Raw genomic sequence first — 17,933 nt, forward strand, 5'->3', positions numbered from 1 at the left:
AAATTTTTTTTCTTTTATCTAGGACTCTGTAATCATAATAGATTCAAGTCCTACATCATCAAAGCAGCCTGAGAAAAATCAGAAGAAGCTTAAGTGTTTGAATGATGTGCTGGGAAAAAACCTTAACCAGTCACCTAAAAATGTACCTGGTAATCAGACTTAATAACATTAATGAGAAAAATCTCAAGTTTTTGGGGGTGATTATATGGTTTTGGATGGTTTTATGATATAAATTTAATCTCTTATGTTAGAACATATAAAAATTGAAACTGATTGAATAGTGTTTGGTTTCATAAGTAGAGGTATGCAGTTCTGGTGTGATGCTGTAGGGTAAAGCACTGGACTTTAAGGTTGGTTTGAACTACAAGGTCAGCAGTTCAAATTTACTAGCCACTCCTTGGAAACCCTACACAGGGTCACTATGAGTCAGAACCGACTCAGCGGCACTTAACAACAACAACATAGCATAGTGAGTTTTGGAAGGAGGCAAACTGAACTTTTATTGTGTTCCAACTTATTAGCATAACGAAATTAGTGGAACCTTGGTGTGGCACTGTAGGATAAGCATTGGACTGCTTATGGCAAGGTCAGTGGTTCAAATCCACCAGCTGCTCCTTGGAAACCCTACACAGAGTCGCTGCAAATTGGAACCAACTCGATGGCACTTAGCAATGTCAGCAGCAAATTGTTGTTGTTCAGTTCCGACCCTTAGTGACGCTGTACAGGGTTTCCAAGGAGCAGCTGGTGAGTCCAGCACATTAATCCACAGTGTCACACCACGACTCCAGCAGCATATTAGTGGTTCCCAAATCTCTCTGGTCATCAGTCATCTGGATAAATTTTATGTCTCTACAGTTTTAAAGTTTCCTATCTTTAGGTCCTTCCACAGATACCTTTTTAAAAAGTTTTTATTGTGAATTGAGTGAAAGTTTACAGGGCAGATTATCAGTTTTATATTCAACAAATCATATTTTGTTTCACTGCAATGATTATAATCCCCTCCATGTTCCATCAGTTAACAGTATTTACCTTTATAACATATATATATATATATACACACACACACACACACACACACACACACACACACACACACATACACATACAAACCAAAATATACATATTTGTTTAAATGTCCAAGGGGGATTTCCATAGCTATCTTGAATAAAAATCTCCAGAGGTATGTTGTGGTAATCTGTAGTTTAAAAAAAAAAAAAATTCCTTAGGAGGTTCTAATACTGTCAGTTTGAAGAACTATATCATTATGCAAAATGTATTTAATAAGAAATAAATAAAGTTAATTAAAAAATGAAAAGATAAATAATTTTGAAAGTAGCTGTAGGTAAGTAAAGATGGAAAACATTTGATACTAACCTAAGTCTTTATTTTTCTAAGGAAAAATGAAAGTCGCTCCTTTATTTCGTGCCAGAAAAGCTCAAAAACCAGCTGATCCTATCCTTGAATTCGATGAAAGCAGGTCAGTTCAATACAAATTTTTAAAATATGGAATATATTATGTATTTATTTGTTTACTCTGATGAGCAAATGGGTATTTATTGCTTGAAGCTTTAATAAGTTCAAGAGATGGCAATATTAACAATGATAAAACTGTTTGAAGATCTTACTTTTCTGCCAAATTATTGTGCCCATCTGCAAACAAAATAGCTAAATAACAGCAAACCCCCAAGATCTGATTATAAATTTCATTAAAGAATTTTATCATTAAGCTAAGAGCAATAAACAGCTGCCAAAGGTCTTTGGAGTCCTGGTGTAGTGCTGTGGGTTAAAGCACTGAACTGCAAAGTTGGTTTGAACCTCAGGGTCCACGGTTCAAGTTCACCAGCCTCTTGCAAATGCTATACAGTATCTCTGTGAGTAGGCACTGACTCGACAGTACTTCACAACAACAACAAAGGGCTTTAAACGTGATTGTGAACACAACAGATTGGATTTTTAAAATTTAATTAGGCTGTTGGTTTAATTTGGCTATTATATAAAGAATGGTTTGGAGGCGGGGTTAGAATGGATGTCAGAGTCCTGTCATGGGATGATGGAGGTGTAGAGTAGGATGTTGGAGGTGATGTAAAAATATTTAATATAATAACCCTTGGTGATTAATTAGATGGGGAGGGGTGGGAAGGGAGAGGAAGGTGTTAAGATGGCACCAAAGTTTCTTCTTTATGCAATTGGGGGCACAATAACAGACTAGATAGGGACATCATGAGTCCCTATCTACTTTGGTATTATTTTATTTTTTCACTTTATTAATGGTAAATGCATGGATCCCAAGTGTCCTGTTTTGACAAATGAACATACATCAAGATACAAAATTAAATATTTTATCCCAGAAAACTTATCTGCTACTCCCCTTCACCACCGTTATACCAAGAGTAGACCTATTTTCATTTTTAAGACTGTAGATTTGTTGGTTCTTTTCTAGTACTTCATTGAATCTAATATACACTATTTACTATTTTGTATCTGCCTTTTTCCACTTGCCATGATGATTCTGAGACTTGTTGTCAAATATATCAGTAGTTGATTCTTTTTTTGTGTGTGTACTGAGTTTGATGTTAAGTGTCATCAAGTTGGTTCCAACTCATAGTGACCCTGTATAGGGCTTCTGAGACTAAATCTTGCAGGAGTAGAAAGTCTCATCTTTTTCCCATAGAGTGACTGGAGGACTCGAACCACTGACCTTGTGGTTTGTGGTCCAGTGTGTATCTTACAGAGCCAATTTACTTGTATATTAATCTGTTGATATACATTTGGGTTGTTTCCAAGTAAGCTATTGTGAGCAAAGCTGTTAGGAACATTCATGTATAAGTTTTTGTGTGGGTGCACATTTTCATTTCTTTGCATAAATATGCAGAAATCAGTGTACACAACTCTGAAAATGTTGGTTCTGAAAACAAGGTGGTCACTAGAGAGGAATGAACATCAACTCAGGTTTTTTAACTTAATAAGAGAGATTTGATCATGTTTAAAAGTCACAGAGAAGGATTGAGAAGAAGTTGAATACTTGAGAGAAAGAATGATTGATGGTTTTAAGGTTTGTAGAAAGGCTACATGGGCTGAGTACCAAAGTTACTTTGATGGGATTTAGTTTATTGGTCAACACACATGGAACTTGCAGTCAAGAAATGAAATGACATGTTGCATTAGACAAGTCTACTACAAAGGAACTCTTTAAAGGGTTAAAGCAAAGATGTTACATTGATGACTTAGGTGCACCTGACCAAAGGCATGGTCTTTTCAGTTGTCTCAACATGCATGAAAAAGCTGAATAGTGAAACAAGAAGCAGAAGAATGGATGTATCCAAACTACGGTGTTGGCAGAAAATGTTGAATATACCTTGACTGACAGCAGACCAGTCAGTCAGTCAGTTAGAAGAAACAACCAGAATGCTCCCTAGATATAAGAATGATGAGACTTTAGCTCACTTACTTTGGATGCATTACCAGGAGAGACCAATGGCTGGAAAAGGTCTTTATGCTAGATAAAGTAGAAAGTTATCAAAAACAAGGGAAAGCCTCAGTGAGATGGAGCTGGACTAACACAGTAGTCACAGCAGTGGACTCAAACATACCAGTGTTCAAGCACGTGGCGCACAGCCCGTCAGCATTCTGTTCTGTTGTACGTAAAGCATCGTGAATCACAACCAGTTCAACAGCAAGTCTTTTTTTTTTAAGTTTTTATTGTGAATTATGTGATAGTTTACATGGGAGAACACCAACTTTACATTTATCCTATCGTATTTTATTTCATTGCCATGGTTACAATTCCCTCCATGCATCATCAAACAACCAGAGGGTCCCGGCCATAGGCACACAGCCCCTCTCCCTCCCTGAGTCCAGAGTCCCCAGCCACTCCATCTCTCCACTGTTTCTCTTGGTAGGGTCCTACGCTCCACTCTTCTCACTTGATGGTCCCAGGGACCTCAGCTCCTAGACTGCAAAATCAACCACTCCCCTCCTTTTGTTACAAAACATCTACCTTTACATTTCTGACCTTCACAGTCAGTCCTGATAGTAATTATTCACTATTGTACCACAAGAGTCTTATCCCCATCTCCTTTCATCAGCCCCAACCCAATAGATTGGAAACCACACAGTGAGATTCTACCGTCCCCCATCCCCTCTGGAACTAGGCTTCCTCTTGAAAGCTTGTAAGCCAGTCACTTCTTGCCTTGTAGCCCCCCCATTTTGGGTAGCCAATGTCTAAGTTGCCCATTCCTGTCAACCCTGTGTACCGAGGAGGGTGGGAATGATCCTCACCAACAGCAAGTTTTAACTGGACAGAGTGCAGCTTTTGTATTCTGAGAGGAGACAAAGGGAGATAGAATGCTGAATAGATTTGTGTGTTTTTGTATAAAGAAGCTGATCTTCCCATCTGTTGCCTCTTTCTCTGTAGTGTGAGATTTGAGGTCACCTGTTAAAGGTGAGGAGGTAGGAGTGTGCAGAAATGATAGGCTCATATTGGTTATCGCAAAAAGAATTGGACCAGCTAACAATCAGGATATGGATGGAATTTTTCTCGATTAAATGAAAAAGTGTTTATTTTCTAGATAGCATATTCTTTTATGTGTTTTATGACCATAGTTAACTTTTTCAAATCATTTTCTTAAAAGTCAAGATACATCTGGAAAATCTCAGAATTGTGATGTGCAATTTAAAGCAAAGCGTGAATTTCTAATGAGTGGCTTGCCAGATTTGTTGAAAAGACAGATTGCAAAGAGGGCAGCTACGCTGGATGCATACAGTGCCGCTAGTATCAGTTTCCAGAAAGTTGTTCATATTCAACAAAAAGATGATGGTAAGTTTTTAATTATTTTTGAATATTTACTCTTCAAATGTTAGAAGTGATATGAAACTACATGAATTGATTCAATATGAGGCTAAGGATGAAATAGAATGTGACTTTTAGTGGGAATTTTAAGTGGGTGTTTCATCTTCTTCCTCATACTAGGACTCATTTTAACTGAGATTGGGGCAGTGGGGCAATGAAGCCAAAGACTTCCTTACTCCTTCCTTCAGAGATAACAGGCCAGAAAGGTACTATGTTCTAGAAGGAAAACAGTTCCTTCTGAAATCATAACCCTCTGTAGCACAGAAGAGCTCGAGTTCTTGCTCTGTTTACTGTCAAGTGGTCAGAGGAAGTCAGTGTGCTTCCCTTTCAGGACAGTTTTTATTGTTTAGTACCATATAAGCGTTTTCTGGAAAACATAGGTAACAACATCTTGATTGCTCGAGATCTTTTCTCACGTGCACCCTGTGCAAGAGTGAGCTGTTTGCCTGAGTCCCTTGTACAATGTATTATTACCCTGATCATTATCCAATTCTGTTTGGATTCAAATACTATAGCAACCACAGTCATACTTTACATGTAGTTTATAATCACTGATAATGTACAGAGCCCTATCTATGTCTTTAATTGTTCATGATTCCTACATGGAGCTATTTTTTCTTTTGTTGTATTGAACTATTCCTTTAATCAACTAGCTAGATTTATACAAATAAGTATCAAGGGCAAGGCGAAGCAGAAACAAAAGCACTATGAAGCTATTAACATTGATGACATTGAAAAGATCCAACTCTTTTGTGTGGACCCTGTCTTTACATCTTTTAGCAATTTGCTCAAACCTGTGAAGCTGTCACATAAAATAGATGTCCATTTATTGAGACTTTAATGTGGGCTTGTGATACGTTAAGAACTTTACATGCATCATTTTGCATAATCCTATTTATTACTACTTCATAGCTGAGGCTAGAAAAAAATTAGAAACTAGACATAAACAGAGCCTCTATTGGGACTTGAATTTAATTCATTGATTCATACATTGATTCAGAAAGTTTTAGTTTTGTTTTGTTCTTGAGCATTTATCTTGTTAGATTTAGCTTCTGTTTATACCTAAACCATTCTACTGTATCACCAACAAATAAATGCCTTGTGTCTCCATAGAGCTATTCTTATCAGCACAAAAACAGTTAGTATTCTCCTCAGCTGGCTTTGTGATTTGGTTCTGTTCACTTCCTCTGGCCATGTTCTATACTGTACTCTGTTATATTTTCCTTTTACATTTTGTTCAGCATATCTTTCTAGTAATCTCTATTGTATTTCCCACGTGGTTAATGGCCACTTAGTTGATCAATCCTTTCTTATCTCTGCTAACCCAGTTTGGGAAATTTTTGTTTTTTTAATTTTCTCAGTACTCATAAAAAGAGCTTGGAAGCAGCATCTGACCTACTCTTACTTCACAAGGGGGGAGGAGGAGAATCACAGTCAGCCCAAAGCCAGTTCCTATGAGGCTGAGGTCAGACATGCTTCCATCCTCCAACCTTATCAATTCTGACACCAACCATCTTTCCCATGGCACTCAGGTACTGAGTTTCTCAGCTGTGTTCAATAATTCATTGCAATGGCTACGCAACTCACAGAGCATATACAATTATGGCCTTTATTAGGAAAGTTAACAAGTTACAGGATCAGAAATGTTCAAGAGACAGTTCTTTAGTCAGGATAGCGTCTTCCCAGTCATGCCTCTCTCTGGTCCTTGTCCTCTAAGCCACATGTTCCCTTGGCCTCTGCACTGCTTGGGCACTATTACAAAGCTCTTTTAGCACTGTTAATAAATGCCCAAAGGGCACTCCATTCCACCATAAGCCTCAGCCCAAAGGTGCTCACTCAGCTCTAGCTCCATGAGTCAGCATACCTAGCTCCCCCAATTAAGTACCTGGCGGTACCCCACTCCACAAATAAGCTTCCTGTCTGAAGGCATTCAACTTTACTCGTTCAGTGGGCCAGGAAGAAGCCCACTACTCGGGCTCATGCTCTGGCTCTTGATTCTGCTGCTATTGCTCTTTTGCCACTGCTCTTTCACATCTTTGATGTCACAGCTTTCTATTTCCTGGATTGAGGAGGTTTAGTGGTCCGGGATTTCAGGGTCAAAGGACATGCTCTGTTCTTGGCTCTTCTGCCTTGATGGTAGTGAGATCCCCCTTCCTGTTTCTGAGATGGCTCATTTTAAACCCAGCAGGATGGTGAAATTGACCAATCCCTCGTTAAATTTCCAAGTCTTTACAATCACAAGGAACCTTGTTAACAGTCACTCACAACTGAATCACAAAATCCTATCAGCATTTCCCCTCCGCACACACTTTTCTTACTCATACCCATCGTGGAAAAAGGAATTAATACACTCAGTTTGTGCAACTGTTCCAGCCAGTTTGCTGGGACTTAGTAAGACTATGGCTAGAAGAAGAACCATATGAAGTAATTCACTGCTCTGCAGGACCCTAAGAGTTATTGAACACTTTATGAGCATACCTAGTTTAATCCCTATAATAACTCTAGAAGGTTAAGTATTATAATTGCCATCTGGACTTTGCAGATGAGGTAACCAACTGCCATGATCATATAGGTATTAAGTGTCAGAGTCTGAGTTTGAATCAAGTTCTATCTCATTTCAGAGTTCAGACTTTGAACCAGGATGCTTAACTTACTGCCCCTAAAATTTTTACTGTGAGTTCCAAGGTGGAAAGAAGCACTGGTGGTGCTGTAGGATAAGCACTGGACTGCTAACTGTAAGACAGTTCAAACCTACCAGCTGCTCCACGGAAGAAGATGAGGCTTTCTGCTTCCATAAAGATTTATATCCTTGGAAACCCCAGAGTTGTTGTGAGTCAGAATTGGCTTGATGTAAATGAGTGAGGTTTTACTTTTGTAACTTTTATTATAAGTGAATTGACTGAAGGTTTACAGAACAGATCATCAGTCCCACACTCAACAGACCATACACTCCATGTTGTTACAATGATTGCAGTTCCTGCCATGTTCCGTCAGTTCGTAGTCTTTACCTTTACTCACTTTAGTGAGTTTGATTTTTGAGTTATCAAAGTTGAATGTTTTTTGTTTTTTGTTTTTTTTTTTTTAAGAAAGTTTGCTCATATTTACTTACTTTAACACAAAGAGAGAAGACTAGGGAATTTTTATTAATGGTGTTTGCTGAAAGTGAGGAATTTGTCCCTGTGTAGTTGTTTGGTTGTGGTACTTTTCTACCAAGTCTTTCAGTGTTTACATATTTAGGATTTAATAAATGAATAGTATATAAATGAAATTAAGAAAATCTTCCTCTTTTCCTTTAGGGTGCCATTTGTGGCATTTGACACCACCCTCTTGTCCTCTTTTAACTAAATTTAAAGAACTGAACACTAAAGTAGTAGATGTTGCAAAACATGCTCTTGCTCTTGGTGACTTTTCAACATTGACTTCAAGTTCGAAAAGTAATCATTCTGCTGTTACGGTAAGTATTTGAGAGCTCAACCATTGTCACAGTGCTTTTTTCACAGGAATACATTTGAATATACCTAATATAGTCTAAGGAACTCTGTCTGGTAGCGTAGTGGTTATGAGTGTGGCTGCTAACCTTCAGGTCAGCAGTTCGAAACTACCAGCTGTTTCACGGGAGAAAGATGAGGCTTTCTGCTCCCATAAAGATTTACAGCCTCGGAAACCTGTACATGGCACACCACCACCACTATTATAGTTTAGAGTTCATTTTTCCGTCATTTAAAGAGTAAATACTACTTGAAGTGTATATCTCTTTTAAATATTCATAGATCTTTAAAAACATTTTAAGAATTAATGATTACCAGTTTCAAAGGAATCAGTCAGTATTATAATCTAATAAATTTGTAAATTACAATAAATTCAAAGAGCAACAAAAATATGCAGCTTTGCTATCACAGTTGTAATCACTGGCTAAAGCTACTCCTAACATATTTATGAATAATAGAAAATGGCTATTTGCATTATAATTAACATTAAAAGATGATATGAGTCTTTTAATAAGTATTTTATCTTTGTTGCAGTTCGTGGGAACAAGAAGGTCTTTTACTGAAGACATAAGGAATCTTTTGCTGGAGGAAATTCAGTGGTCAAATCCTAAATTCCCTTTGAAAAATTATTTCCCTGTACTTCTTAAAAAACGGAATGAACATCTGGCACTTTGTGAATGTCTTGGTAAACAAGGTTGGTTCATGATGATTGTTATAAAATTTATTTTAGAATATCAGTTTTGAAAACACTAAGACTTTGCTATAACTTTTAGAAGTAGTTGCCACAGACAGAATATTACTTATAGCTGGCATGGAGAATGCCGCAATTAACATAAAAGCAACTTGTGCCATTTAGTGTTTGTTGTCTCCTGCCAGCTTCCATATATGCCAACCCAAACACAATTATATTAACATAATAAGCATTCATTTACGGAAAGACCTAGGTGAGATCATTATAATTTAATAGCTTGTACAAAAGACCGTATAAATAACAGTGGCAGCTTGATTCGAGTATGCCACATTTGGTTGTTACCCTTATATTTTATTTTATAAGACAATTGGATTCGAGGGTAAGTAAAAAATATTGCTACAAAATCATTTGTTATTGTCGTTGAGTTGATTCCAACTCATAGCAACCTGTATAGGGTTTCTGAGACTTTAAATCTTTGAGGGAGCAGAAAGTTTCATCTGTCTCCTGAGGTACAGTTGGTGGGCTTGAACTGTTCACCTCGTGGTTCACAGTCCAGTGCTTATCGTATAGAGCAACTGCACTCCCTACAAAATCATAGAAACCTTTATGAAACAAAAATATCAAATTGTGAAGCTATTGTTTCTCAACAATACATCCTCCATCTTGGTCTGTACACTTCTAAAGGTGGTGTTTCCAACTCTCTAACCCTTCCCCAGAGAATTCTCATCTCTTCAATATGCACCATGTCAAAATGGAAGTTTTAACACCCTTTAAGGAATCAAGTCACGTTCCTTTTAAATATTTTTTAAGTTTTGGGAACAAAAAGAAGTCTGAAAGGACAAGGTCAGGGCTGTAGGATTATGGGGTAAAGTTTTCCAGTGAATTTTGTTGGATATCCCTTGCTACCCTTAAAGAATGAGAATGTACCTTTTTCTCACCAAAGCAATTTTCTGGATTCTTAAAACTTTTTCCTAATTTTAAGAATTAAAATTAAAATTTCTCCAAAGGCACAGGACAATTATGGACTTACTAAAGTCCTGTATCTTTGGAGAAAGGCTACCAAATTGCTCCTTTGGAATTCCTAATACCATTCTTCATAACCTTCTGAGTTGACCTTTCTGCCTTGAGTCCAACTGGTCCTGCAGATCCCCTCAGAAGGCACTGTGTGAACTGAACCTTTGTTTTGAAAGTGCCCTACCAAGACCAAGACTAAGACACTGAGAGAACTTGTGTGCAGCCATCCACTTCTCATACAGACACGTTTACACACTTTTTGCTTGGAATGAATTCATGCATGCATGAACTGGCATTCTAGTAGCAATGCTTCTCATTTACCCTCATATTTTGAAATGATATTAAGGTTGTTAATGTTACCGCTGTCTGTTGTCATTGAATTAATTCTGACTTATGATGACCCCTTATGTACAGAATAGAAATGCTCCATAGGGTTTTCTGCCATGTCTATCTCCCAAGATGCCTCTGGGTGGTTTGCACTGCCAGCTTTAACATTAGTAGTTGAACATTTAACCATTTGTTTGACTTAGGGATTCTGATAATTAAGATTATACCAAAAAAACCAAATCCATTGCCAATGAGCGATTCCAACTCAGAGTAACCCTATAGGACAGTAGAACTGCCCCACAGGACTTCCAAGGCTATAATCTTTCAGGAGCTGACTGCTACCTCTTTTTCCCTCAGAGTGGCTGGTATGTTCAAACTGCCAACCTTTTGGTTAGCAGCTGAACACTTTAACTACTGTGTCAACATGATTCCTTATTAGGTTTGTTTTTGTTATGTGCCATTGAGTCAGTTACAACTCATAGCTACCCTTTGTAAGGTTTCCAAGGAGCAGCTGGTGGGTTTGAACCACTGCCCTTTTGATTTGCATTCCATTACTTATCCTACAGTGCCACACTAGATGTCCTTATTAACATAATTGGGTATTAAAATTGTATTTTATTAGTAAATGTGTGTATATGTATAATTCTCATAATAGACATTTCACAACTGGAACCTACTGTTAATACAAAAGAAACCAAAAGGAAACGAGTGGATGCTGAAAATTATAAGTCAAAAAGAAAGAAACCAAATGAATATTCAGAAAGTCCGAAAAAGACAAGTGGGAAACCAGAAGAACTACATGGAAGAAACAACTCCTCTGGGATAAAGTTAGATTCTTCCAGAGGTATGTTTTCTGAAACATGCAGGAAGAAACAAACTGCTTTGAGTATATATAACATGTAAAGTGGAAACGGAAACAGTAGATGATTTTGATATTCTAGTAATAGGTAATGATGACAAAGAATCAACACACGAAGTATCTTCTATTCCTGGTAAATTTTATTTTTCCCTCTGGTCGTAAAACTTTTTTGCTATTTTAACCTCGTTTTTTGCCCTTCTGTATTTTAATATATGCTCACTGCAATGTTTCAGTAACATATGTTGTTGTTGTTGTGTGCTGTGGAGTCAGTTCCGACTCATAGCAACCCTGTACAGGGTTTCCAAGGCTGTAAATCTTTACGGGAGCAGAAAGCCTCCTCTTTCTCCTGCGGAACAGCTGGTAGTTTCGAACTGCTGACCTTGCGATTCACAGCCCGATTCGTAACCACTACGCTACCGGAGCTCCTCACATATGAGTTGTTGTTAAGTGCCGTCAAGTCGGTTACGACCCATAGCGACCCCGTACAGGGTTTCCGAGGGTGTAAATCTTTACGGGAGTAGAAAGCCTTATTGTTTTCCCGCGGAGCGGCTGGTAGTTTCGAACTGCTGATCTTAAGGTTCGCAGCCCAATTCGTAACCGCTACGCTACCAGAGCTCCTTAAGCATATGTGTATAAAAATATGATATGAAAGTCTCGCTAATTAGAAATAAGCATGTTTAACAGACTGCTATTTTGATGTTATTGTTAGGTGTTGCTGAGTCTTGAGTTCTGACTCATAGAGACTCTACATAGGAGTCCTGGCATGGCACTGTAGAATAAGCAATTGAGACCATAAGGTCGGTTTGAACCACAAGGTTGGCAGTTCAAACTCACCAGCAGCTCTTTGGAAACACTCTACAGGTTCGCTTTGAGTCAGAACCCACTCGATGGCACTTAACAACAACAGTAGGCTTTCTGAGGCAGTAAATCTTTACAGGAACAGAAGGTTTCATCTTTCTCCCTCAGAGCCTCTAGTAGATTCAAATTGCTGACCTTGCGATTAGTAACCCACTACGCTACCAGGGATTAACGATAGTAGATTTTAATATTATTTATTATTACATCACATTTTATGTCACATGAGAAATGTCTTTAAACTTTCTAACTAGGAATTTGCCTATTTTAAATATTTAATATAAGTGATATGGGGTAGGGGTCCAAATACATTCTTTGGCATATGGAAATCCTATTGTCCCAACACTATTTATTGAAGAGACTATTCTTTCTCCATTAAATGGTCTTGACACTCTTGTTGGAAATCAGTTAGCCATAGGTGTATGGGTTAATTTCAGAAGTCTCAGTTCTGTTTTGTTGTCTGTATGTCTATATTTGTGCCAGTACACTGTTTTGATTACATTAGCTTTGTAGCATATTTTGAAATCCAGAATGTGACTTTTGTTTTTTCCCCTTAAATTTTTTTGGCTTTTCAGAGCCCCTTGCAATGCCATATGCATCTGAGTATCAGCTTTTCTATTGCAGAAAAAAGACTGTTGGCATTTTGACAGGATGTCTTCCCATTTCTTTAAATCATTAAATTCTTTCTGTAGTATTTTGTAGTTTTCAGTCTATAAGTTTTTGTTGCTTTTTTTTAAACTTTTTATTGTGAGTTAAGTGAAGATTTACAGAGTAGATCATCAGTTCATCAGTTTCACATTCAACAAACCTTACACTTTTGTTCACTACATGGTTGCAATCCCCTCCATGTACCCACAGTTAACAGCATTTAACTCTATTCACTTTAACTATGGCATTCCACCCTGTCTCCCACTGCCTTCATCTTTCTTCTGCTAACCTCCTCCTTGTTATATATTGCCTGCCCTGTCTCCCAGGTTAACATGTGTCTACCATCTAGCTCATGAATAATTTTCTTTTTTTAATGTTTTACAACATTGGTCTCATGCAATGTTTGTCCTTTTATGATTGACTAATTTCACTCAATATAATGTCCTCCAAGTTCAACCATGTTGTGAGGTGTTTCACAGATTCATAATTATTCTTCAATGTATTTGAGGGCCAGCTTTGGCTATCTTTTAATTTTTCCTGAGCTGCTCTCAGGATTCTTTGTCTTTGATTTTGAAAATTTCATATGCTATGTCTTGGTGACTTTCTTTTGTGATATATCCTGTTTGGGGTTCATTCAGCTTCCTGTTTGTTTACCTTCTCGTCTTTTATGATGTTAGGGAAGTTTTCTTCCAACAACTCTTTGACACTTTCCTCTGTGCTTGTCTTTTCCTGTTCTGGAATTGTGATCACTCCTAAGTTGTTCCTCTTCATGGTGTCTCACATAACTGTTAGGCTTTCTTCAGATGTTTCATTCTTCTAATTGTTCTAGCATACTAGTATTGAGAGATTTGTCTTCAAGCTGACTAATTCGGGCTTTCATTTGCTTTGAATCTACTCCTTTGCCCTACCTATGTATTGTGTATTTATGAGATCTTAATATTAATTTGGATTTCTGATTGTAGGTTTTGTATTGTTTCAAAATTTGTGTTAATTTTTTCTGTCTGTTTTTGTCATGTTTTCTTGCATTCTTCTGATGTTTTTAATGTGTTCTTCTTGCTTTCCTTGATCTTTCCATTGATCATTTGAAGGTACCTAATTATCATTCTTTTGAATTATTTTTTCTGTTAGTTCTAGTACTGCTTCCTCCTCAGAAATGTTTTCTGGCTCTGCATCTTGGTCATTTGTTTGAGCCATTCTCTCTTGTTTTTTGGGTGATCTAAAATTGTCTGTTGTTTCTGGGGCGTTGTAAAAACAAACAGTGCAGTTATTGGACCCAGAGGGGAGAAATCTTGCAATTCAAGGAGCTCACATGGTGGTTGTGGAAGGGATGTGACAGCAGAGTTTCCGGCCCTAGATGAAGTTTCTACTGGCTTTGGTGTTACCTATGTTCAGGGCACTCAATCTGGAAGTAGTTGGTGGGGGCCCTGATGGAGCTGGTTTCAGTGTCTGTTAGGACTACAGAGAAGTTGGGGGCAGGGAGTTTGTTTAAATGCTGGGCTGGTGGCTTTGCTAGTGCTGTAGGTTTGGAGCCAAGCCCACCTGAATCCTCATACAGGCAGGACTCTCAACTGTGAGGTTCTGAACTCTCAGAGCACAATCTGTACTGTGGGTGGATGAGGGTAGGAGCTGGCCACACTCTGGTCACCAGGGGAACGTGGGGAAAAATAAGAAATCATACCTTTACCATTGCCCATGTGACTCTGCTCTGCCAGGCCTTCCTCTGCTCCCAAAGCTGCTTACAAGATGGTGGAACCATGTCTGGCCAGCCTTCACTGTCAGTCTCCCTTTTTCACTGTCCTTGCTCGGCCTTTCCTCCCAGGAAGCACTCCATCCATATCTCTAATTTTTCTTCTGGGGTTCAGAGTGCCAGAAGTTTCATCTGTATCTGTTTTGTCTCTCATATTTATGTTGGAAAGAGGCCATGTAGTGCCTAGTCTGTCATCTTGCTGGAAGTCAAGTCCCTAAGTTCTTTACCTCTTTATTTAATCATTATTTAAAAATAAAAATAAACTATTTTCTTGCTTTATAGTTTAAATGAACTGCCACATTTTCCCATCTGCCCACCATGTTAGGGATTTGATTAATTTGGAGTGGATTGGTATCTACAAATACTTTGTCTTCTCAAAAAAGGGCCCTGGTTTGTTAGTCTTTAAGCACTTGGCTACTAACTGAAAGGCTAGCATTTCCAACCCACCATGGGAGAAAGATGTGGCAATCTTCTTTAGTTAAGATTTCAGGCTTGAGAACCTTATGGAGCACTTCTATCTTGTCCTGTAGAGTTGCTGTGAATCAGAACCCGCTCAACAGCAACAGGGATTTTTTTTTGTTATTTTATTTTATTTTTTAGACTCAGTGAGCAGTGTAGCATATCTTTCCATTTACTCAGCTTAACTTTGGAGGATGATTTAATCAGTTTCTTTTCAGTTGTCAAAGTGAGCCCATTAAAGAATCTGTCTCTCTGTGCCTTTGCTCTTTAGACTATTGTTTCTTATGCTACAAATGATCTTCCTTTTTCTTTCTTTTTTTTTTTTTTGCATTCACAGTTTTTAATTTGTTGGGATAATAGGTACATTATACAGTAACTGATACTTTCTTATACAGTTCATATTTCAGTACATCAACACTATTTTATTTACATGCCTAATATGTTTCACATTTCTTGAGTTATTAAAATTTTTAATGTTTACTTTTAAATCTCACTTTCATGGCACTTTATGGTGGGTAGTTTTTTAAGAGGGATCTATTTTGGTGTAAAGAATTTGAAATCTAAAGTCTTCAATTTACCTATTTGGCATTTTTAAATTACAAATATGTTTGTAAATACCTATCATTCTGTTATAATAGGATTATAAATTTAAGTTAGGAATATATATTTGTGTCAAGAGATTACCTTAATGTATATTTTTTGCTTTAGATTCTGGGCTTGAAGACATGCTTTGGACAGAAAAATATCAACCTCAAAACTCCAGTGAACTCATAGGCAACGAGCTAGCTGTTAAAAAGTTACATAGGTTTGTAACATTTTCTGAAACTAGTTTTACTATTTTGCCTTTTAAATTTATATTTAAAAATTTAAATGATAAAGTATTGTATTCTATGACAAGCTCTTTTTTAAAGTGAATAGAGGTAACCATTATTAAAGGTTTCCTGTAAAATCGTCAAGAAAAAATTTTGTGCAAATATTAATTTCTTCTTTCTTAACAAATTGGATCATAGTAGTACTAATAAGGGTCCACAATCCCTTGTCTATAATTCCCAAATCCAAAAAGTTTTAAAAACTGAAAGTGTACAGGTTATTTTTAAATGCCTGTGGTCTATCCCACTTAATCCGAGTGTTGTGCTGCAAGTTAATGCACTGGACCACAAGGTCAGTTTGAATCACAAGATCGGCAGATCAAACTTCACCAGCCACTCCATGGACACCTGATACAGGGTCACTATGAGTCTAATCTGACTCAATGGCAGTTAACAACACATCTGCTTAATAGAAATTCATACATTAAAAAAAAAAAAGAAATATTAAGGGTTTTATGTAATGTGTGATATATGTACCTTTCTAATGTCCCTCCAAATTTATTGAACCTTTAGAGTTAGCTATTTACTAGAGGTCCAATATTTCTTATCTCAAATCCTTTAAGCCAGGAGAGTTTTAGAATCCAGAATTTTAATCGGGCTGCGAACCTTAAGGTCAGCAGTTAGAAACTACCAGCTGTTCTGTGGGAGAAAGATGAGGCTTTCTGCTCCCGTAAAGATTTACAGCCTTGGAAACCCTGTACAGGGTCGCTGTGAATCAGAACCGACTCCATGGCACATCACCACCACCACCATTAACAAGGTACATATACCACATATTATGTAATCTGCTCTTCTTAGTTTATCTAATCCTTAAAACAATCCTATAAGGATAAATACTATTGTCCTTATTTCATAGATGAGGAAATAGATCCAGAGATATTGTCATTTGGTCATCATCATAGCTAGAAAATAGTGGAGTTGGGTTTAAACTCAAGACAATCTAGCTCCTGACAAAAACTTAAGCTTTCTACTTAAACATAGCATTGTATATCTTTCGTTCTGTCACACCTTAATTCTTTTTAATTGTTATATACTGTCTTATTATATGTTATTGATATCTGCCATTAAGTTAATTCTGACTCATGGCGACCCCTTGAATGTTAGAATAGAACTATTTTTCTTAAGGTTTTATGTAAGTCTGCCCTGATTTTTCATTTTAAGAGCTATTATAAACATGGTCCAGTAAATATCTTTATATGTATAATCGTGTATTTAGGCAAAAGTCATTTCATTTAAAAATATTCATGTACATCTAAAAATGTTTTAGTTAATTCAGAAGCACTTGTATAGAGATGAAAAACTAGTGATATGCCATAACAATAATTTTAATATGTAGTCTAAGAGATCCTTACAGTCTGTGAATTGTTCTTTGACATACACTTTCTTATGGCAGTTGGTTGAAAGACTGGAAGAGAAGAGCTGAGCTGGAAGAAAGACAAAATTTGAAGGGAAAAAGGGATGAGAAGGAAGAAGGTATTTTGAGTCATTGTTTTCTCCAAATGTTTTCAGAGCTAGACTAGTTAAAATGTTTCGTAAAATTTCTTAATCGGTGTTTTATATTTGGTTTAGTTGTTTTTGTAAATAAAATTTACAGCATTTATTAGCAAGAAGTTTATGAGATTTGAACATTGGGTTTTGTCAGGGAGGATTGTTGCCTGAGCAGTGCTCATTTTATGTGCATTTGAATCATTTTTCAGTTCTGTTGGATAGCACAGATTTTAAAGGCAGCTCAGATGATGAAGAAGAGAGTCGTCTTTGCAATACTGTTCTTATAACGGGACCAACAGGAGTGGGGAAAACTGCTGCCGTGTATGCTTGTGCTCAGGAGCTTGGATTTAAGGTTAGTAATAGCTTCAAGGGAAGTACTAATGTATAGTTACCCCTGAATTAAAATGAAATATATGCCATTCTTCCTTTCCCCCACCCTACATATGTTGTTCTTTTAGATATTTGAAGTGAATGCCTCTTCCCAGCGCAGTGGTAGACAAATTTTATCTCAACTAAAGGAAGCCACTCAGTCCCATCAAGTAGATAAACAAGGTGTCAACTCACAAAAACCTTGTTTTTTCAGTAGCTACAACATAGTCAAGTCACCAAGTAAGTATGGTATTTTTCTCTTTTTTTTTT

The 17,933-nt window shown here is 37.2% G+C and overlaps 1 protein-coding gene across 1 annotated transcript in view; it reads left to right on the plus strand.

The window, feature by feature from the left end:
* Positions 1-17,933, plus strand: part of ATAD5 (ATPase family, AAA domain containing 5) — a 46,887-nt gene that overhangs the window by 11,765 nt on the left and 17,189 nt on the right. Inside the window, exons 5-14 of the mRNA XM_006832297.1 lie at positions 23-149; positions 1,396-1,477; positions 4,632-4,816; positions 8,146-8,303; positions 8,872-9,031; positions 11,025-11,213; positions 15,646-15,742; positions 17,200-17,279; positions 17,504-17,646; positions 17,753-17,903. Of these exons, the coding sequence (XP_006832360.1) occupies positions 23-149; positions 1,396-1,477; positions 4,632-4,816; positions 8,146-8,303; positions 8,872-9,031; positions 11,025-11,213; positions 15,646-15,742; positions 17,200-17,279; positions 17,504-17,646; positions 17,753-17,903 (1,372 nt within the window). The remainder of the gene's footprint in view (positions 1-22; positions 150-1,395; positions 1,478-4,631; positions 4,817-8,145; positions 8,304-8,871; positions 9,032-11,024; positions 11,214-15,645; positions 15,743-17,199; positions 17,280-17,503; positions 17,647-17,752; positions 17,904-17,933) is intronic.

This window comes from Chrysochloris asiatica, unplaced genomic scaffold (genome assembly GCF_000296735.1).
Source record: "Chrysochloris asiatica unplaced genomic scaffold, ChrAsi1.0 scaffold00007, whole genome shotgun sequence".
NCBI lineage: Eukaryota > Metazoa > Chordata > Mammalia > Afrosoricida > Chrysochloridae > Chrysochloris > Chrysochloris asiatica.